Raw genomic sequence first — 23,184 nt, forward strand, 5'->3', positions numbered from 1 at the left:
GCTTGTAATAGTCTTTGAGCTTAATGAGATTTCTTACATTTCACCAAAAAAAAAACATCAAAACAAGGTGAAATCACATTTTAAATTTCATTTCTAACTTTTAAATAATATTTTTAAATGTACATAAATTCATCATGGGCAGAAACAATGGTTCCAAAATTATGATTAATTTATTTCACTTTTATCGTCTTTTATCTCAAAAAACCAATAAACATGCAAAAATTCAAACCAACCTTCAAACATTTGCATAAAATCAGTAGAAATCATGCATGAATTAACATAAAAAGTTTATGACCCGAATCAACTTTTAACTATATTTAGTCAATTTTTAACTAAAATACGGCATTTTGACTCAGTTTTCTACCAAAAATCATTAAAAATAGCAACATAACTTCATAAATCACCAAACTTTACCACAAATCTTTTGAGATCAGTAGGTGTGCATTCCTCAAAAATTTCGTGTTGAAACCACTTCTAACATAGTTTTTGAGTTTTTATCAATTATCTCATAATTTATTAATATGATTAAAATCAACATGTAAATTACAAGGGAGCATCACTTCTACATGGTTTAGTTTGAAAATAAATGGTGATCACATTGGTTTTTTCAAAGGAGCTAGTGGCTTAAGACAGGGAGACCCTTTGTCCCCTTTCCTTTTTGTTATGAGTATGGAAATCCTCTCTAGGATTTTAAGAGGCATTCATCAACAGTCTCAAGTTTCCTACCATCCTAAATGTGGGAAATTGGGGCTCAATCATTTAATTTTCGTTGATGACCTGATGCTATTTGTTAAGGGAGACACTCCATCTGTCCAAGCTATCACCTCCTCACTGGATTCTTTTGCTTTACTGTCTGGTCTGCATGCTAATCTAGAAAAACCTAACATTTACATGGCTGGAATAAGAGATAATATCAAGCAGGAAATCTTAACTGTCACTGTTTATACTGAAGGTCTCTTCCCTTTCAGATATTTGGGTGTACCCTTAAATGCTGGTAAGCTTAATAAGACCATGTTTACAGACCTTATTGCAAAAGTTCAGAAAGTGTTGAATCACTGGTCTACTTATAAGCTTTCTTATGCTGGGAAAGTTAGCCTGATAAATTCTGTCATCTTTGGATTGCAACAATATTGGTGCTCTACCTTATTGATTCCTAAGGGTGTGCTCAAGCTCATTACAAAATTGATTATGAAGAGCTGGGATTCTTGTTGTGCCCCTTATACTGAAGGAGGTTTTAATATTAAGGAAATTTTAGCCTGGAATAAATGCATAATATGTAAGTAGATTTGGAGAATTACTCAACATTCAGATAGCATTTGGACTAACTGGAATTATGCTTATAACATTAAGTCTGGTGATTTTTGGACTGTTCAGGAGAAAAATACTCACTCTGAGAGTTGGAGGAGTATTTTGCTGGTTAGAGATGAGCTGCTGAACATGGGGGGAAATGGACCAGCTGCTGAACGTTTACTGTCTGGCTGTGTCAAGAAGGGATGCATTCAACTATCCTTACTTTATGATAAGTTTCGCAGGAAAGGTAATCCAATCAGTTGGGGGGCAACAGTCTGGCACCGAGCTGTTCTGCCTAAGCACAGTGTATTTCTTATGCTTGTTATGCAACAAAAACTGGCTACTATTGATAAATTGAACCATAGGGGGATCTCACTGGTTAACAGGTGTGTTCTATGCAAAGCTGATAATGAAACGCATAAACACTTGTTCTTTCAGTGCATTTTTTCTACTGCTATATGGCATCAAGTTTTGCATTGGTTAAGAATGCAGCACAGGACGTCTAAACTGAGTAAAGAGGTGCACTGGATAGCGGGTAAGAAGGTCAGGAAGCATTGGAAGGCTCAATGGTTTTCTAGCTGCTTGGGGGCTACAGTTTATAGTCTATGGGAGGAAAGAAATCTCAAAATTTTTCAGGGGTTAGAACATGATATTGATTATGTTGTCAAACGCATACAATATTTTGTTAGCATACGATTATTGTCTGTAAATTCTCCCTCAAAAGAAGGGGAGATTATAGGGTCATTAAATGCTTGATTAGGTTCTCTATTGGTTCTCTTTTGTAAGATTGGCCTCCTTTTTTTCCCTATATGGAAGAATACATGGCTTGCCATTCTTGAAAAAAAAAAACATGTAAATTACAAGCCTAAGCTCTGATACCACTTGAAAGATCGTAGATCCATATTATAATATCTAATAAAAATTAAATTATCTCATAATTTATCATTTTGGTGATCTATGTAACATGCATGCAAATATAAATGCATAAAAATAAAAGTTAAGGAAAAACAACTTCCTTACATTGATTTTTATTGTAATATGGGCACAATCAAGATCTCCTACCTTGATAGTTCTTTAGCTTATAACAAAAGGATGATCCTCCTAACAAATCTTCAAAGAGAAGATCTTTTAACAATGTGCACCCAAGAACTCAACCCAATTAATCAAACAAGTATTTACTAGTAACTAGCTAGAATTATTCTCTTGATAATATATAAATATTACTAACACTCTTAGTAATTATTCATTTTAGCTTACTAATAACTTAGTAAAGGATGATAATTATTTTAGAGAGATAAGTAGTTTTTGTTCACATGCAAAACATATGAATGAGCTAGCTTGCAAAAATGAACAAAAATTGACCTTAATAGAGGAGGAAAACCGGGTGGGAGGGGTAGTGTGTAGGAGTGGACTTGTTTCAATTTTTCTCTAAAAACATTATGACATGCACAATGATCATATGACACTTATGTAAGAAAAACAAGTAAAAGTAAAAGTGAAATGATTATGATTATCCACTAACTTCATTTACATGGTCCAATGTCCCATTTACGGGTCCATTTTGGTTCTTATATTTTCCGCACAAATACGTGTAAATTTTATTTAAATATCATTTCATGTTTAAATGCTTCCAATTAATTTCGTCCAAATCACTCCGTAAATATACGTGTACCGCTACACATATTATTTACGTACTAATATTAATCACATTAATCAATTAGTATAATTTTAGTGAATTAACAAGTAATTAACTAAAACTCGTCTCCCAAAATTTATTATTCAATTATCGCATTGTTAAATAATAACTGCCGTGCCTCGAGTTCGCAACTCGAAATCTCTCTAAAAATAATTGACTAACCTTTAAGTCTATAAATCAAGGGACTAAATAAATTGTATCTCATACAATTAATTAGTTGTCTATTGGGGTTAGTTCCTTTAGGTGTGACCGAAAGGGGTCAGCTGATCACCGCCGTCTCACGACAATAACGTCAAACTCTAGTCAGCCAACCGTTATCGATTTACGTTAATCAACTGACGAGGACCAAATACTTATATATCAGATAATATTCGTTTAATGAGATTTATTATGTAAACGCACTATTGTGGAGGACACTAACTCCAACAGAGCAGATACCAGTGGTGGGAGAGTTTCCATATGTCTTTCCAGATGAGGTACCGGGTTTGCAACTGAAGCGGGAGATAGATTTTCAGTGTTGAGTTGAAACCGGGGACGATGCCAATCTCTAAGGCACCATACCGCATGGGTCCTAAGGAGTTGGAGGAGCTGAAGAAACAGCTGCATGATCTGATTGAGAAGGGATACATTAGACCTAGTGTATGACCGTGGGGAGCACCAGTCTTTTTTATGAAAAAGAAAGATGAGAGTTTGAGGTTATGCATCGATTATAGGGAGCTGAACAGAGTTACAGTGAAGAACAAGTATCCTTTGCCGAGGATAGTTGATTTGTTTGATCAGTTGAACGGTGCAGCGGTCTTTTCTAAGATCAAATTGAGGTCGGGTTACCAATAGGTGAAGATTCAGGAGGAGGACATACCGAAAACAGCTTTTACATCGAGGTATGGTCACTCTGAGTATGTTATGATGCCGTTTCGGTTGTCTAATGCACCAGTAGTGTTTATGGATTTGATGAGCCAGGTCTTGAGTCAATTTTTTGATCGGTTTGTTGTGGTCTTTATCGATGATATCTTAGTCTACTCTAAGACTAAGAAGGAGCATAAGGAGCATTTGCGGATAGTGTTGAAGACTTTGCGAGACAATAAGCTGTATGCAAAGTTCTTTAAGTGTGAGTTCTGGTTAGAGGAGGTTGCTTTTCTGGGGCATCTGATTTCAAAGAAGGGTCTTGCTATGGATCCTGCAAAGATAGATGCGGTTACTCGGTGGGAAGCACCTAAGAATGTGGAAGAGATCAGGAGTTTCTTGGGTTTGGCAGGGTACTATCGACGGTTTGTGAAAGACTTTTCCAAGATAACCAGACCTATGACAGCTTTAATAACGAAAGAGAACAAGTTTCGTTGGGATGAAAATTGTGAGATGGCGTTCTAAACATTAAAGGAGCATTTAACCACAGCTCCAATCTTGGCATTATCTGAAGGGAGTGAGAACTTTGAAGTGTACACAGATGCTTCAAAGAATGGGTTGGGATGTGTGTTGATGCAGAACGGGAAAGTGATTGCCTATGTTTCTAGGCAATTGAAGCCTTATGAGGAGAACTATCCGACAGATAATCTAGAGTTGGGTGCGGTTGTGTTTGCTCTCAAGATTTGGAGGCACTATCTTTATGGGTCGACCTTTAAGGTGTTTTCAGATCACAAGAGTCTCAAGTACATCTTCACTCAAAAGGAGTTGAACATGAGACAGAGGAGGTGGATGGAGCTGATTGGGGATTATGACATGGATAATATATACCATGAAGGGAAAGCTGATGTGGTTGCAGATACCTTGAGTAGGAAGAGTGTGCATTCTCTATGCACAACTATGTTTTTGATGAGGTTGAGAGATGAGGTGGGAAAGATGGGGATACATATGATACAGAAAGGGGATGCTAGAGGAGATTTGGTAGTAGAGCCAGACCTTTATGATGATATTCGCAGGAAACAGGCTTTGTATACCAAGATTGAGGAGTGGAGACCTGAAGTAGAGAAAGGGATAGTGTCTCGATTCTCTATTCATATAGATGGCAGTGTGAGATATGATGGGAGATGGTGTGTTCCTAGTGATGAGGATTTGAGAAAGATAATCATGACAGAGGCTAATTACCCACCATATTCGGTACATCCAGGCGGTGACAAGTTATATAAAGATTTGAAGAAGACTTTCTGGTGGCCTGGGATGAAGAAGGAAACAGCTGAGTTTGTGGCTCGTTGTTTAACATGTCAAATATTTAAAGGGGAGCAGCGACGACCACAAGGCAAGATTCAGCCTCTTGAGGTACCTGAGTTGATGTGGGAGTCCATTTCTATGGATTTTATAGTGGGTTTGCCGAGGAATCAACAGGGTAATAACATGTTATGGGTTATAGTTGACCAGCTAACTAAGTCAGCTCACATTGTGCCGATGAATGATACTTGGACCAAGATACAGTTAGATTTGGCTTATAAGAAGTATGTGGTTCATTTGCACGGGGTGCCTAAAGATATAGTGTCTGATAGAGATGCGAGGTTCGTATCACGGTTTTGGAAAGATTTGTAGGAGATGATGGGGACTACTTTAAAGATGAGCACTGCATTTCATCCTGCGACAGATGGCCAGACAGAGAGGACCATCAAGACTTTAGGGGACATGTTGCGAGCTTGTGTTATGGATTTTAGTGCTAGCTGGGAGGAAAGGTTAGATTTGATTGAGTTTTCTTATAATAACAGCTATCACACGAGTATAGGTATGTCATTGTTTGAGGCTTTATATGGGAGGAGATGTAGGAGACCGATTTCTTGCGATGATAGAGCGGAGACAATCCTTTTGGGACCACAAATGGTACAGAAAATGGTTGAACATGTTAAGCTGATTAGACAAAAGATGAGAGGGGCCCAGGATCGACAAAAGAGTTATGCAGATTTACATCGTTGTGACATCGAGTTTCAGGTTGGGGACAAGGTTCTTCTGAAAGTGTCTCCTATGCGTGAAGTCATGAGATTTGGGAAGAAAGGGAAGCTAAGCCAGAAGTCAACGCACCATATGAGATTTTGGATCGTGCGGGTGAGGTTGCTTACCTGTTAGCTTTACCAGCTGCGTTGGATAGAGTGCATAATGTGTTTCATGTGTCTCAACTGCGGAAGTTTGTGAGTGATCCTTCACATGTGTTAGATGTACAGAACATCAAGCTGGATGAGTCCTTGTCTTACCTTGAGGTGCCGAAACAGATTCTGGATCACAAGGTTAGGAAAACTAGACATGGGGAAACAGTGTTGCTTAAGGTTCTTTGGTCTAACCATGAGGTTGAGGAGGCTACATGGGAGGCGGAGGAGGCTATGAGGGAGCGGTATCCGTCTCTTTTTGATCAGGTATGTGTGGTTACGGGGACGTAACCATGTTTCTTGTAGGGGGGTAGGAGATGGTCGGATAGAGTTTTTCCATGTTTTATGTTGGTTTTAGTACAGTTAGTGGTTGTCTTGAGTCGAGTTGAGTTACGTTTTAGCAGGCGTGTTTGAGTTTTTTTTTTGAGTGTTTTGAGTTTTGGTTATGTTGTTACGTCGGAGTGGTGTTAGTGTGTTTTGTTTTTGGTTTATGGGTTGAACTTCGGGGACGAAGTTCTTTTTAAGGAGGGAACACTATAATACTACGTTTTTATGTGTCTATGGGTACTCTATCGAGTGGAGCTTACTCTGTCGAGTAAGTAGTTTTCCGCGCAAAACAGTAGGCTGCCTTTAGGGTACTCGATCGAGTAAGTTGGGGACTCGATCGAGTAAGGGCCACCCGATCGAGTAAGTCACTTACTCGATCGAGTAAGTGTGTTTTACGGGATGATTATCCGGGTTTTGTTAATGATGCGAAGTTAATATAAAAGAGTGGCCGTCACTATTCTTAATCACTGTTAACCTTTCTAAAAACCTTTTTGAGAAAAAGAGAAGTTACGTAGTTCATGTTCTTCGCATTGTCAACAAATCCCAAGGCTAGGAGTGTCGGATTGCCTCGTTCTTTACGCCATTGTGATCGTTGTGACGAGGGTAAGCTTTTAATATAATTAATGTTAAGTTTTGGTAAGTTTCTTTAAAACCCTAATTGGGTACTGTTGGGTGTTTTTGGGTGATTTGTATTGTTGTGGTGGTAATTGAATGTATGCTTGTTATAGTAGGAGGATTCGTTGAGGAAAGATTCTCATTAGCTGGTAGGCCATCTGTGGTGTTTGCATTCCAGGTAGGGTTTCCCTACTCAGTATTGGTTACATAGTATTATTGGTGATTGTTGTTGTTGTTGATTGTTTATAATATCGGTATTGGTTTGGTGATTGTTGATTGTATTGTTTGTTGCATAACTATCTGTGATCTTCGGGGTGCGTCCCTGGCTGAGTGGAGTCACTTGCGGGAGTGGCTTTACGCCCTTGATTCGCCTTCTGTGGAACCCGCCACAGAAGGGATGTGCACATTAATGAACATGGGTTTATCGCTCGATGGAGATGAGCGGGGTTTAGGTGGGAATGGCTGCGGTCCCCCACTGGCGGTGAGGAGTACTTGTTGCGATGGGTACTCTGGCAGGGCTACACACTTCAGTATGTAGTCAGGTGTGTGGAGATGAGTTGGAGTTATGGATATTGAGTTGTGCTGATTGAGGTGTTATTAATACTGTTTCGTTGCAGCTATTGTTTTATGTAATTAGTACTGACCCCGTTTAATTGTTTTAAAAACTGTGGTGATCCATTCGGGGATGGTGAGCAGTTGTTGAGCAGGTATGATGGCTTACGCGCGGGATAGCTGGGATGGAGTCATCACGTGGTCTAGAGTCTTTCGCTGTGTCTCGAACTAGTTGTTTTAGTCGTTTGGATTTTGAGAAGAATTGTATTTTTTTTAGCAGTTTTGGATTTTGGGTTTGTATCACTTAAACTTTATTATTACTTAAGTACATTTCGTTATTGTCCATTTGATTATCATTGCCTCGGGTAACCGAGATAGTAGCGTTCTCATTCCTTAAGTGGTCCTGGTAAGGCACTTGGAGTATGGGCATGTTACACTAACCAATAAGAGGGCGCCATCTATCGGGCCACAAAACATTCACCAATGTCTCAACTCAAGGTCACCAATTACCCCTATCTAGTTCAAGGTCAGCCTAAACACTATCGATTTACTAGTTAATTACGTCATTAGCACAACCCAACAAGGTCACGACCCGGTTGGTGACCTTGCTTGGGCAAGGTCTTAGAGTGAGGTAACTATATCCTTCCTAAACTGTTAAATTAAAAAACTACAGATGCACCAGATGATGCCACATGTTTCCATACAAAACCACATCTAACACACATTTCTCCTTTCAATTTCATTTATTTACTCCGACTCACGGTTATTCGCACTCCGTTTACTTTCTCTCTCTTCAGCTCCTATTCTTCAGCTCGTCGTCATTGACTCGTATATCGATTGCCATTTTATCGCTGAGATTTTGATCCCCATCATCAACCTAATTTCTTTTCAGATCTAGGTAATTTCAATTTCATTTCTATTCATCCTGATTTTATTCTGCATCCATCACACTAATTTTCGATCAACATATTTAATTTGTTAAATTCTCTATTTACTAGTTTAATTAACGATTTCCACTCTTGTTTATGCAGGTTTTTGATTGATTTCTCCGCTTCTTCGTATGTTCATTTCCCTTTCTTTACTAGATTTTAATTTTAGTTGCTTAATCTGTTAAATTTTGGTCAGAAACTTGTTTAGTTACTTTAATTATTGAGTTTCGCTCTTATTTTACTATTTTTCTTCACTCAACTTTCATCGATTTCTATGCGTTCCTATGCTCGATTATGCTCGCAGTTGAAGTTTCAGTGTTATTGTTCACTGTTAGTTATGATCGATTTCATGTAACCTAGTGACACGGCTGTCGCAGCCCTGTCAAAAATAAACCAACCGGCTCTAACTAAAGTAGTAGAGGTAAGTCGGTTATCGTACTCCACAAGGAGGCGGTCACTATCTACTTGTTATCTAGTCTGTATACGGTCACAAAATGGGGGGTATTGGTTGAGTTATTTTGACTAAAGTAATGAACTGAATTAGAAGTAATAAAGGAAATAACAATTAAAGATAGAAAGGATGAAATAGAGATTGATCAAATAAAGAGAAAGATGCCAGGATGTCGGTTCACCATGATATCACGCAAATCAGCTAAAGTTAAGGCCAGTCAGTCTGATGTGAGAAGGGTAGTGGAAAGGTCCTTCTGGTCCGCTATCCTCCCTAGCTTCTTCCTAACTAGCTTCCGCTCTGATTAGGGTAGTCTATTGTTCATAACCAGTCTATTCATTCCAATCTTCCGATCTAGGTCTTAATTTAACCCGGTTAATAAATTCAGTTGCGTGCACTCAACTTAATAATTATTGTTATATTGCTATAAAACAATTCTCACATTCAAAACCTCCTAAACTAATTAAAGCATCATTGTTTTACTATCAAGGCTCCCCGAATCCTAGCAATAGGAAAATTAGCTACTCATAATGATAAATAAAACAACAACGATTGATAAAACAGTAATAAACATGGTATTAATAGGAATAAAAGGGAATTGAATAAACGTAACAATAAATCTAATAATCAACAGCAATTAAAGAACAAGAATTAAAGTGTTGCAAAAGAGAAATATTACTTTGAATAAAAGAGAGTAAAGAATTACACAATTCGAAAATCCGGAAAATAGAAGTAAGCAACGTTAAACCGAGACATTACTGAATAAATGAATGATTAAAAACTGAATGATTAAAAGATCCTAAAACATAATTAAGTCTCTCCTATTTATAGGAAAGATATCTTATTACCCTAAATACGATACTTAAGATATTAAATAAACAGGTTCACACAAGAAAATCCCGCGTTAGATTTCAAAGTGTTCGATCGAGCACTTTGATACTTCTCGATCGAACAACTCCCAGCAAAAACATCCCAATCGAATATAAAAACTACTCGATCGAGGACTGCCAAAAAAGCACCTCTCGATAGAACAAAGTAGAGGTTCGATCGAGGACTGTTCACCATCCAAAAGATCTCGATCGAGCAGACAAGTCAGCAAAACCTCTCGTTCGAGTTAACTGTCATTGAACCAGCCATAGGACGTTTGATTTAGCTTCCACGACGACTTCATGCATTCCAACACATTAGTATTCTCGCTCTGATTCTTCCTTCTCCTAAATGCAAGCTAAAGGGACAGTAAATGGCTCAATTCTACTCCTTCCGGGTCCATTCCTGCAATTAAAGCCAAACGAACCAAAGTAGACTATTCTGGGCATTTCTTAGCCTAAAACTACGGGAATTGCATAGAAATGCATGTAAATATGGCTTAAAAAGACTATATAAAATGCACGCATCAAATCTCCCCAAACCAAACCTTTGCTTGTCCATAAGCAAAGTATTGTGATAGTATGGTTTGCTTGTCTCCAAGCAAACCATACTTTTTGGATAAGCTGTGTGGATTCGGCAATTTTTGGAAGGATTATGGGTAGTTCCGACAGACGAAGATCCCATCACTATTTATTGTGATAACAGTGGGGCAATTTTCCAAGCAAAAGAGCCGAAGTCTAGTAATAAGTCTAGACATGTACAAAGAAAATTTAATGTAATTCCTAGGATCTTTGAGCTAATCTTGGGTGCCACTTAGAGGAGATCACCTAGGTTGGTGATTAGGGTTTAGGAGGATCATCCAACACACTTTAGCTCAAGAAGAACAAAAGTTAGGAGACCTTTATTGTGCCCAATTTTTCCTTAAGCAATGTAAGGATTTCTAATCTTTTAAGCTATCTTATAAGCATGCATGTAACTAGATCTTTAAAGACTAAATTAACATGTAATTTCGTAACTAATTAGAGGTGTCTAATTACGGGTCTAGTACCTTCACTCTCTTGGTTGAATCTTGAGTCGTGTCATGTAATCCTTGGACATTTAGCTTTGCTTCCCTATTCCCCCCTTCTAATTTGTTTCATTGCCATTTAGCTGTCATGTTTGGGTTGCTTGGGCCACTTTTAGGGGGTTGACACCTTATTAAGACTATGAGACGGCATCTCCTGACCTATACCTTTGAGTTTGAAAGCAAAATGGCCGCTTAGATGAGAAAAGCGGTTTGAATTTTTTGATGCATCCTATGTGTTATTGTGTGCTTAAATGTTTGATATCAAATTTTTCCGCAAGCCCCCACTTGCCTTGCAAGGAAGCACATACCTCATTGTGTTTTGTTGTTAGTTGAAGTGACGGAGAAGGCCCATTAAATACCTATTATCAGATATTACTAGCTTACTTAGGTAGAGGGTGAATAAGGGTCTAAAGTTTTTGCTCACTTACTCGGGGATGAGTAAGACCTAAGTGTGGAGAATTTTGATATGTAATTATTTAGTCATGTTTCTCCCCCTTTTTTTATGCGTTCTGATTCGTTTTGAGATGGTTTATATACCTATTGCTTGTATTTTGTGTCGCAGTTTCTCGTACTATAACTTTGTGTCTCATCTTGTAGGATTTGAGACAGAAATGAGGAAACGGGAGCAAGAGATGCCGGCTTGAAGAAAGCATAGTAAAGAAGAGGACTAGAAGTTGATGAAGTACCCTAGCTGGTTGGCCGGCTGGGCATCCACCCTAATGAGCCAAATGAAGAAAAGAGAGGAAAAGAATCAGAAGCCATCCAGCCGGGTAGCCCACTAGCAGCCAGTACACCGGATGAGGGTACCTGATGACTCCCAAGGAAGTTGGATTTTGAAGGAAAGTTACAGGAGGCTCCCAGTCGAGTAGGCCACCGGCGGCCGGTCCACCGGTTCAGACCCCACGACTACAATCTTTCTTTCCTTTGTAATTTTTTACCTAAATTTTGGAGAAACTATAAATACCCCCTCCCTAATTTCATTTGTACACAATACCCTAAATCTGAAAATTTCCTATTTTTATGTTAAGACTTCAATAATCAAATTTTAATCTTTCTTTAATTAAGTGCTAATTACTCTAAAATTTAGTTTAGATGTAGTTAAATTCAATAGTTTACATCTCAGTAGTTGGGTTGTAATTTGAAGATTTAAAGAAATTCTTCCATTTATAATCCAAAGCTTAAATCTTTCTTGAGTATTGGTATAATTTCCTTCCTTGTTTACTTTAGTTTTCAGTTATTTACATCTTTGTTTCATTTTCAATGTTGTTTGAAGTAGTTTATGTTTATTGTTATGTTGATGTTGCTTTCTTCATTTATTTACATGTCAATTGTTAGCATGTGTGAGTGTCCCCTCTAAGACTTAGGGGGATCTTGGGTAATGGTTGGATGGTGGATATGGGTTGTAAACATATGATTTATGGGTAAAAGTTTGGTCTTTGTGCACATGCATTTAAAGTGTTTGATGAAATGTTTGTATGAAAGTTCATACCTTTTGTTGATATATGCTTAAATCTACTTGATTGAGGATGAAAAGGGGGATGTTTGATAGTGTGTGCATGAAGAATTGGAAGCAAGGTGAAAACTTTGTGAAAGATTTTGGGATTACTAAGCAATTAGTTGCCAAACCTAGGCCAAACCACCATCCATAACTTGTCAAACCTATAATATCCTCTACCCTACTTAAGTGAACCTGAAAGTCTTAGCTTTCATAAACTTGTTTAAACTCATATCATTTATTGCTTGCTTTATTTTTTGCTATTAGTTTACAATCTAGTAATTAGTTAACAAATCCCTTCAATTATTTAGGCTAAACTTTGATTTTTCGCTACGTCAATTCTGCGCTTTAACAACGACCGTATAACAACGGTTTACCAAATATAATAACGAAATATAGTGCACCGTTTCCCAAATATTGAAGTGCATAATTTTGAGAAACGGCTTACAGTGAAACCGTTATTAAATAAAGTTCAACAACGGTTCTGTCGACGACCGTGTTCCAAATTATCAACCGTAAAAATCAAAACCGTTATAAAATATTTTTTTGTAAACGGTCTTACAAAACCGTTATTATATTTTGTCAACGGTTTCATAAAGCCGTTATAAAAAATATCTTGTAAACGGTCCTGCAAAATCCGTTATCATACTTTTTTGTCAACGGTTTACATAAAACCGTTATAAAATATATATTGTAAACAGTCCTGCAAAACCCGTTATCATATTTTTGTCAATGGTTTGCGTAAAACCGTTATAAAATATGAAACAAGAACGGTCATTTTTTCAAATCAGTTGAGTTGAACCAATCCATGCGAAAAATGTGTAACTTTATTTAGAATATTATACATGCGTTATTCTATTCAATTTGGAGTATAAATATGTCGACATAATGTTATAGTTGATTATCAAAAATTTACTCTTTCATTCTCTCTCTAAAATATTTCCCTCGAAAAAAATTATACTCCGTACCTAATAATATGGTTGGTTTACCGGAACCACAATCACGTTCTTGTGAGGTCTATCCTGTTACTTGCATTGTTCATAATATCCCTTTTCGTTATGAAAATGTAAAGGGTGTAAAGAAGGATTTTGGGTGGATGAGGTTAAAGCTTCATGACTGTGGTTTCTCTGCGGTTAAAAGAGTACACCCTGTGTCGACTAACAGGCAGGGTTTTCAAAGATTCGCTTTTATTGAGTTTGACGAAGCCAACCACCATGAATGTTTTCGTTAGGCAAGAAAATTATAGATTTGCGGGGGAAGATGCATGGAAGCTGAACTTCTATTCGGATGCTAGACAAAAGGGCCCTTATCTATGGGTTACGACCCACGTTGATCATCTTCTGCTGAGTCGTTAAAGGAGGCATCCCGATCTTTTCACCATGCCTCTGTCACGGGAGACATAGTCAATTCCAGGTGTGGTGGCCGAAGACAATGAAGGGCCGCTCTACGACTTGATGTGGACCGAACTTCATGAAGATTATCCTATGTCATCAGATTCTAATAATTAATAAATATATTTTTATTTTTATTTCTAGTAATGAAATTAAGTTGATTGTATAATAAAATTTGTTGTTGTTCTTTTCCTAATGAATTGAAGTTAATTATTTATGTATTTTAGCTGTTAAGTATTTATTTGCGTATTCAAAAATTAAACAAAGGAACGAAGCAAGCGGAATTGAAATAAAACCATACGAGGAAATTTGATCTTAAATTATATCAAACAAAAAGAAAAAAACAAGCTAGTTAATAATCAAGGAACAAAGTGCGGAATCCATCGACAATTACACTAAAAACATCTCTTTCACCTTGAACCCAATCCATCGAGTCATATTTCCATTCCAACGGCACTCTCCCTAACTCGAAATTACGATCGTGTATGTACAAATACGCCACTCGACCACGGTCATCTTCATTCGCGACCCATAAATATGGTCCTTCTTGTTCTTCATCGATATCAAACCGAAACCTTGAAGAATCATTGTTATAAAAAGCTTGCTCCAGTTTGCGAGCTTGATGGACGACCCATCATGCGAAAGAGCCGGGTGGATAGCTTGAACCAAATCAATTCTGGCAGCCCGAATCACCCCTATTAACCAGTTAAGGTCATAGGCCAGTATTTTCTTCCCATTCCCATCTTTTGTGTATTGGAGATTGTCAATGATGCACATCAAAGGTTTGACATACAAAATTCTAGTCAAGCGTTCACAATCTGATATATCAAAAGATTCGACATCATGTGCACATCCGTCGAATGATTCGACATCAGATTCGTACGATCCTTCATCGGATGATGAATTATAAGACGACATAATTAATGAATACTCTTTTGAATATATTAAAAAAAAAGACTTTAGATTTTGTTGTGAATATTAAAAGTTTAATTATAGGGTTCTAATATATATAGGGGTTTAGAAGTCATGCATGTATTGGAAAAGGTTTAATTAAATATAGGGGTTTAGAAGTCATACACACTAGGCACATAATTCCCGACTCGATATTCCCATAACCGGTGACTGGCTTAAGCATAATGGGGCCGTGATTTTGAAATAAGGGCGCCTACTCACCCAAAATCAAGCATCAGCTGGGGCTCCCAACACACATACACCAGGTTCATTTTATTAGACTCACTACGTTCATTAGGCTCATTTGTTACAGGTTCCAAACACGTTGCTCTGATACCACTTTGTAACACCCCCACCTACCGAGAAGCCTTAACAAGACTTTCCCTAGTAGATAAGGGCGTTACTATCTCGGTTGCCCGAGGACAATAATAATCAAATATCGATGAAGAACGTTTAAGTTACATTACAAGTGATTTACAAACAACTGACGATAAGATAGATACACTGGAAACTACTATCATCAATATGAAGCTACATCTGCCATGACTCGTGGTAGACTCATCGCTCCAAGCACCCAGCTAAGATCCATACATCAACCTGTTAAGACCGAGTGCTCACCATAGTGGATCACGGCAGACACAACATGAACAAGCAACATAAAAAACCACAGAATGTCAGCAACTGAGATAACAAAATAAAAGTAGACTCTATATGATTACAACAATACATGACAGGGCAGTCGTATACCTATCAAAAATAACCAACTAGCTCTAACTAATATAGCTAGGGAAGTTGGGTCGATCTCCACAGGGAGATGAGAAAAATGTCAACTTTGTCTAAGTTCGTCACGATAACCAAATTGGTGGCTTTTAATTGGGTTGTTCTAAACTAGTGAGAAAGATAAAGATGAAAATACAAGAGAATAAGGATTACGCAAATAAAGAAAGCAGCTAAGACAGTCGGTTCACTATGATTATTCGGTCAAGCAATCTAAGTCTCGGGTCAATGCAAATATGGTTTGAGGAGCAGTGAATATCTCCTTCCGGTCTCAATTTGCCCTAAAGCACAAATACCTTAGCTTTCGCCCTCACTACGGTGCCCTAATGTTCGCTACGAGTCTCGCCCTTTCCAACCTTCCGGTCTAGGTCAAGGTTTACTACGGTAAAATGACCAATTGCGTCGACTCAATTAGACAGAAACAGTTAAATGCAGTGATTAACAACAGAGACCACACAAGCACAAGACCTAATATAGCAATTACTATTCCTTCATAATCATGGATTCCCTAGTCTTAGCAAGGGAGAATTAGTTACACATTACTATCGAATCAACAACGATAACATATAGATAATAAGAATTAAACATAACAATAATGAAAATGAAGGATCAAATAAAACAATAATGAAAGTAATGAGAGAAAGATAAAAACAAAACAATAATTACGATTAAGAAATAAAAGGGAAAAATAATACCGATTACAAATTGGGAATCCGAGTTCTAGAGTAGAAAAGTGTAAAAGAAAGTGAAGCAGTGAAAGATGATGTAGAAGTGAATGAGGAAGAGTTACGCAGTCTACTCCCTTTAGCAGCATACGAAAATCTCCCCCTTAAACTTAATCCAAAGCCTAATTACAAAAGGCCATACGAAATTAGGCGGAAAAACTCTATTACAGGCCAAACCACTCGATCGAGCGGAAATAAATCACTCGATCGAGCAACTAAGCGACAAACCCTTCGATCGAGTGGAAATAAACCACTCGATCGAGTAACTCCTTGTATTGCCTTCTCGATCGAGTACTATAACTACTCGATCATGTAATCTTCTTTATGTAAAGCATTCAATCGACTAGAAAAGTAGTCGATCGAGCTATTACAGCACGATTAGACACTACGACACCTTCCGAAACCAGCTCACGCATCTTCAAAGTGACAGGTTCCAAGCTCCGATTCCTTGTTCTCCATAAATGTATGCAATTGGGACGAGTTTAGGCTTGATTTATCTTCTTTTCGGTCCATACCTGCAATTTACAGAAAATGAACCAAAGTAGACTAATCGGGGGTATTTGTAGCTAGATGACACGTAAATAGTACAAAAATGCGTGTAAAAATGAGGTAAAAACCTTATATAAAATACACGCATCAAATCTCGCCAAACCAAACCTTTGTCTGTCCCCAAGCAAACTATGAATGCAACTAAGAATAAACTCTGGAATGGGATCAACTACAAATCACCCACCAAAACAAGTTTAATGCAACAACTAACAAAGTGGCAAATGATAAATGTAAACGAATTAAATCAATGTTTCAAACTTACTGAACCGTCGACCTTGAAAGACTCAAAAGTATCGGACTCTCACGGGTCGCTCATCACTCAAATTTAGGCACGAGGTGAGTATATATGTGAAAGATAGAAAGAAGTAAAGACAGTCCCCTAACTCGACCTATAAGAACATGCATGCAGTTAACATGAATAAAGTCTCTACAACCGTACATATGCATTCCAACCATACTAATGACCAAGACACATGCCGAGGACTTACATTTAGGTAAGTGAGGTAATGGGTAAGAAGGGGCTAAAATGAATTTAGATATGTGGTGTTAATAGCTAGGCTAACAACAACGAATCCAAATATTGAACTGCATCCCAATTTCGTACTCAATATAACAAAACAAAACGGTGCAAATTCAATGCACTCAACTCACAATACACCATAAACTTGTCAACTCCCCATAAAATATAAATAACACATGGGAGTGAAAATCATTTATACAATTTCTCGTTTTTTTTTTCGCACATGATTTTTTTTCATCTTTTTCGTTTTTCCATTTTTTTTTTTTATTCTTTTCTTCTTTTTCTTTTTTTCATTTTCATTCATCATTTTTTCCTTTCATTCCCTTCAATTATTCCACCAACTTCTGAAATCAGATAAATATAACCAAACTGCAGCAAAGCATTCCAAACAACTACTCATCACTAGCTCGGCTAGGGTAGGAAAAATTATAGAATGTAGCTAATAAGAGAAAAAGGCAATTTGGCTATGTGGGGCTCATGGGTAGAATGAAGTAAAAGGGAACTGCCTCTCCTAACATGTGTCACCATCCACAGACCGACTGCATACAGGTATTAAGAAGACTAGACTCTTGTTTATGCAAATTGATGTTACATGCCTTACAGAGAGTACTACTCATATCCTAAATGAAACCGGTCATGAATGTCACCAGTTTATAAAGCTTTAACCTCATAATGTAATGTAGCTTGCCAATATATAAGTCAAGTATATTCGTTCAGATAAGAGAGAAACAAAAACTCGTAGATCATGCACATTATCATGCCAACTAAATGTCAAGAAAATGCAGGGCAGAGGTAAGGATTCAATGTAGCGTTAAAGTTCAAACGTTCCGACTCAAATTAAACGTGAAATTTTTGTGAAATTTATGTGATTTTTGAATTAAAAAAGACAATGCATGCGAAAATAAATAAACGTGCAAACGAAAATGCAAGAAAACATGCAGACACAGATATGGATGCATACCTCCCTAAACCAAACCGTACAATGCCCTCATTGTACCAAAAATAGGGAAAGAAATGCAAACTGAGGAGAAAAGGATAACTGGAGTCAGAATACTTACAGAACGTCATGAAGAGGGACCTCACCAAACCGACCATGAACATGGGAGGTCAAAGGGAGTCTAGCAGTAGCTTAACAGACAAAAAGTAGCAGCTGGAAGACGAAACAACTCGATCGAGTGGCTTAGAATAGCTCAATCGAGTGAATTGGAGTCGAAAAGGGCTCGATCGAGCATAATTATTACTCGATCGAGTGATCGTGGTTGTACAACTTGTCGATCAAGTATATATGTTTCTCGATCGAGTGAATTTCTTGGCAAAAGTGCTCGATCGAGTTGAAAAACCACTCGATCAATTAACTGCCCCTGCAAAATACGTATAAGAAGCATAGGGAAAGTAGAGAAAGCATAGTTTTGTGTCTAAAGTTCAACAAAAAGCTAAAGGCAAAGAAATAGTTCAACAAAAATAAAATAAAACAGTCTGAGTTGCCTCCCGGAGAGCGCAGGTTTAAGACGTCCCGCATGAGCTTTCTAGCATCAATTAACTGGCGCGTCAAGCTCGTCGAAGTACAAGACTTCAACACGATTGTCTGCTTCATTTGCTTTGTGATAATGCTTCACATATTGCCCATTCACCTTGAACCGATTTCCATCGGGGCTTTCTAGCTCAACGAATCCAAACATAGTAACATTTGTCACCGTATAAGGACCACTCCACCTGGACATCAGCTCGCCAGGAATTAATCGCAGTCGGGCATTAAACATCAACACCTTTTGCCCAACACGAAATTCCCGAGGTAAAATTCTTTTGTCATGCCATCTCTTCGTCTTTTCCTTATAAATGCGCGAGCTATCATAGGCATTAAGCCTAAATTCTTCCAACTCATCTAGCTGCAAAAGACGATTCTGACCACACAACTTAGGATCAAAGTTAAGCTCACGAATTGCCCACCAAGCCTTACATTCTAACTCAACAGGTGATGGACAAATTGGTGTCTTAAAGGCAGTTCTATAAGCCCATAATGTGTCTTCTAATTTAAGACTCCAGTCCTTCCGTGATTTAGAAACTACCTTAGACAAGATCTCTTTAATCTCGCGATTAAAGACCTCTACCTGACCACTAGTTTGGGGATGATACGCCAAACCACGCCTGTGTTGAACACCAAACTTAGACAGAATGGAAGTTAGTTTCTTTTCTTTAAAGTGCATTCCCCCATCACTAATGACGACCATATGGACACCAAATCGGGGAAATATGACCTTTTTAAACATTTTTATCACGATCTTGGCATCACAATGAGGTGAGGCAATTGTCTCAACCCACTTCGACACATAATCCACAGCTACTAAAATGTACCTGTTACCTTTACTAGACGAGAATGGTCCTTGGAAATCAATGCCCCAGACATCGAAACCTCAACCTCTAAGATACCATTTTGTGGCATCTCATGTCTCTTTGAAATGTTCAATGATTGTTGGCATGCATTACATGCTGAAACAAATGACTTAGCATCAGCAAACAAAGAAGTCCAATAAAAACCAGACTGAAGTACCTTAGCCACGGTGCGCGATGAACCGTGGTGACCACCATAGGAAGAGGAGTGACAGCCTTCCAGGACTACTTTGGTCTCCCACTGCGGAATACACCGTCTGTAGAGACCGTCTGCACATTCCTTAAATAAATAAGGATTGTCCCAAAAATACTGCTTAGCCTTATACAGAAAACGCTTCTTCTACTGATGCGAAAGATTAGGTGGCAGCTTGCCACTGACAACGTAATTAGCTATATCTGCATACCAAGGCTCTTGGTTAACAATACATGATAATATATCAAATAAAGAATCATCAGGAAAAGATTCATCAATAGGTAGAGAATCTTCCCCTTCTTGTCGCGACAGTCGCGACAAATGATCAGCTACAACGTTCTCAGCTCCTTTCTTATCTTTAATATGAAAATAAAACTCCTGAAGAAGGAGTATCCATCTCAATAGCCGTGGTTTAGCCTCCTTCTTAGCAAGGAGATGCCTCAAAGCTGCATGGTCAGTAAAAACAATAACTTCTGACACAATCAAATAAGAACGAAATTTCTCTCAGGCATAAACTACAACTACCAGTTCTTTTTCAGTGGTGGTGTACTTCACTTGAGCCTCATCCATAGTTCGGCTTGCATAGTAGATTGCATTTAAAGATTGTCTTTCTGTTGTCCTAGCACCACTCCTAGTGCATAGTCACTGGCATCACACATTATCTCAAACGGCAAGTCTTAGTCGGGAGGCTGTATGATCGGGGTAGAGACTAAAGCCTGCTTTAACCTGTTAAAAGCAGAAAGACACACATCAGTAAACACAAAAGGGGCATCTTTTAGTAGCAGCTGTGTAAGTGATTTAGCAATTTTTGAGAAATCCTTGATAAACCGGAGATAGAAGCCGGCGTGACCAAGGATGCTTCTCACTCCTTTAACATTAACAGGAGGAGGTAATTGCTGAATCACTTCCACTTTTGCTTTATCAACTTCTATTCCCCTATCAGAAACTAAGTGCCCTAAGACAACTCCCTCGTTGACCATGAAATGGCACTTCTCCCATGTGAGCACGAGATTAATCTCAATGCAGCGCTGCAACACTTTATCAAGGTTAGACAGACAGTTATAAAAATCACTTCCATAAACACTGAAATTGTCCATGAAAACTTCCATAATAGACTCAATATACTATGAAAATATCCCCATCATGCACCTTTGGAAGGTGGCAGGAGCATTACATAAACCAAAAGGCATCCTGCGATAAGCAAACACGCCTTGAGGACAAGTAAACATAGTCTTAGCTTGATCGTCTGGGTGAATAGGGATCTGAAAGAACCTTGAATACCCGTCTAAATAGCAGAAAAACTTATGAGAAGCTAACCTTTCTACCATCTGATCAATAAAAGGAAAGGGAAAGTGATCTTTTTTGGTGGCGGCGTTCAGCTGTCTGTAATCTATACATATCCGCCAACCAATCACTACTCGAGTGGGTATTAACTCATTTTTGTCATTCCTAACCACGCTATTCCCTCCTTCCTTCGGGACCACCTGCACTGGACTCACCCACTTAGAATGACCAACACAATAGATAATACCTGCGTCGAGCAGCTTCATTACCTCAGCCATCACAACATCTTGCATCTTCTGATTCAGCCGGCGGTGACCCTGTCTGCAAGGTTTGTGATCTTCCTCCAGCTCTATCCTGTGAATACAAATATCGGGACTAATCCCCTTGATATCGTCCAAGGAATAACCCAAAGCTTTCTTGTTTTTCTTAAGCACAGCTAACAAAGAAGTCAGCTGATCATTATCAAGCTTTGCACTAACAATGACTGGATATTGCTTAGTATCGTCTAAGAAAACATATTTTAGATGAGAGGGAAGAGGCTTACGCTCAGGCACCTTTACCTCAATGGAGCAAAGGGTACTGATCATCGGTTCCACTTGCTCTCCCTCAGCGTCAGTGAGTTCACGCTCATCTAAATCATCAATAAGCAAATCCAACACAGCATCATCGTCATCTGGGTTATCTGCACACTCATCCAAAAGCATAAGAGCTTCTAGTGGGTCCTTCATAAAAGAACCCGACCAGAAGTCATAAATAGACTCGTCAATAATATCAACTGAATAACATGTATCCTCTATCATTGGCCGAGCTAAGGTACTAGGCAGACCGAAAGTGATCACGTCATCCCCTACCGTAAGAGCCAAACGCCCTTCTTTGACATCAATAATGGCCCCAGCTGTACAAAGGAACGGTCTTCCTAATATAATTGGGGTCCGGGTGTCCTCAGCTATGTCTAAAACAATGAAGTCTACTGGTATAAAGAACTTGCCTATTTTCACAGACACGTCCTCTAAGACACCCAAGGGTCTCCTAACAGATCTATAAGCCATCTGTAGGGTAATATTCGTCAATTTAAGATGACCCATATTCAATTTCTTGCATATAGATAGGGGCATGACACTGACGCTCGCTCCTAAATCACAGAGAGCCTTATCAATAACCACATTGCCTATAACACAGGTAATAGAAAAGCTACCCGGGTCTTTCATTTTAGGTGGAGCCATATTTAAAATTAAATTACTAGACTCTTCCATAAATGAAACCGTCTCAAATGCACTTAGCTCTCTCTTACGAATCACAATATCTTTCATGAATTTGGTGTAAGTAGGTACCTGGGTAACAAGTTCGGTAAAAGGGACAGTTACGTGGAGGTTCGTGACAACGTCCACAAACTTACCGTACTGTCGCTCGACCTTCGCGTCCTTCAAATGACTTAGAAAGGGTACTCTGGTAGCAATGAGTTGACCCGCAACTTTCTCTTTACCTTTATCAGTACATGACATCTTCACAGCAGGGGAAGATGACACATTAGCGGAATTAGATGTCAAAATAGGGTCTCCGCTGGTTCTGGCACTCGATCGAGTACTTTCCTCACTCGATCGAGTGGTTTTATCTTGGAATTTACTCGATCGAGCAGTTTGAACCACTCGATCGAGCTCTTCTGTTTCAGACTTACTCGATCGACCATCTTCTTCACTCGATTGAGTGAATTCTTCCTCTTTTTCACTCGATCGAGTAAAAATATCACTCGATCGAGCATCTATGAATTGGGAACTACTCAATCGACCTAGGTTATCACTCCATCGAGTGGTTGGATGGATTATTTCACTCGATCGAGTAGATATTTCACTCGATCGAGTGTCTGGACAGCATGCAGCAAGGATATCGTCCAGAAACTCATCCAAATCATCGTCCGGGGTATTATCAGCTGTCACAACCCCGTCTTATGGTATTTTTGGCCCCTCATGAGCAAGGCCACTTCAGAGATTCGTTGCATTAACTAGGTCGCATATCGGTGGATGGTTAGCTTGGTCTTTCGTGAGTGTCAATTGCGCGACTTGTTCTC

At 38.6% G+C, this 23,184-nt stretch overlaps 1 protein-coding gene across 1 annotated transcript; it reads left to right on the top strand.

The window, feature by feature from the left end:
• The first annotated feature begins 669 nt into the window (after positions 1–669).
• Positions 670–2,046, top strand: LOC141630942 (uncharacterized). Its single transcript, XM_074443676.1, has 2 exons — positions 670–1,089; positions 1,375–2,046. Exons 1-2 carry the CDS (start codon positions 670–672, stop codon positions 2,044–2,046), a joined length of 1,092 nt encoding a protein of 363 aa, XP_074299777.1.
• The last annotated feature ends 21,138 nt before the right edge of the window (positions 2,047–23,184 follow it).

The sequence above is a fragment of the Silene latifolia genome, chromosome Y (genome assembly GCF_048544455.1).
Source record: "Silene latifolia isolate original U9 population chromosome Y, ASM4854445v1, whole genome shotgun sequence".
NCBI classification, from domain to species: domain Eukaryota; kingdom Viridiplantae; phylum Streptophyta; class Magnoliopsida; order Caryophyllales; family Caryophyllaceae; genus Silene; species Silene latifolia.

Bases quoted from the DNA above. Each gene is read 5' to 3' on its own strand.
- LOC141630942 (XM_074443676.1), top strand. From the start codon at position 670: ATGGAAATCCTCTCTAGGATTTTAAGAGGCATTCATCAACAGTCTCAA. The intron at 1,090-1,374 runs GTTAGCCTGATA...TGGACTGTTCAG, and splicing joins AGCTTTCTTATGCTGGGAAA to GAGAAAAATACTCACTCTGA.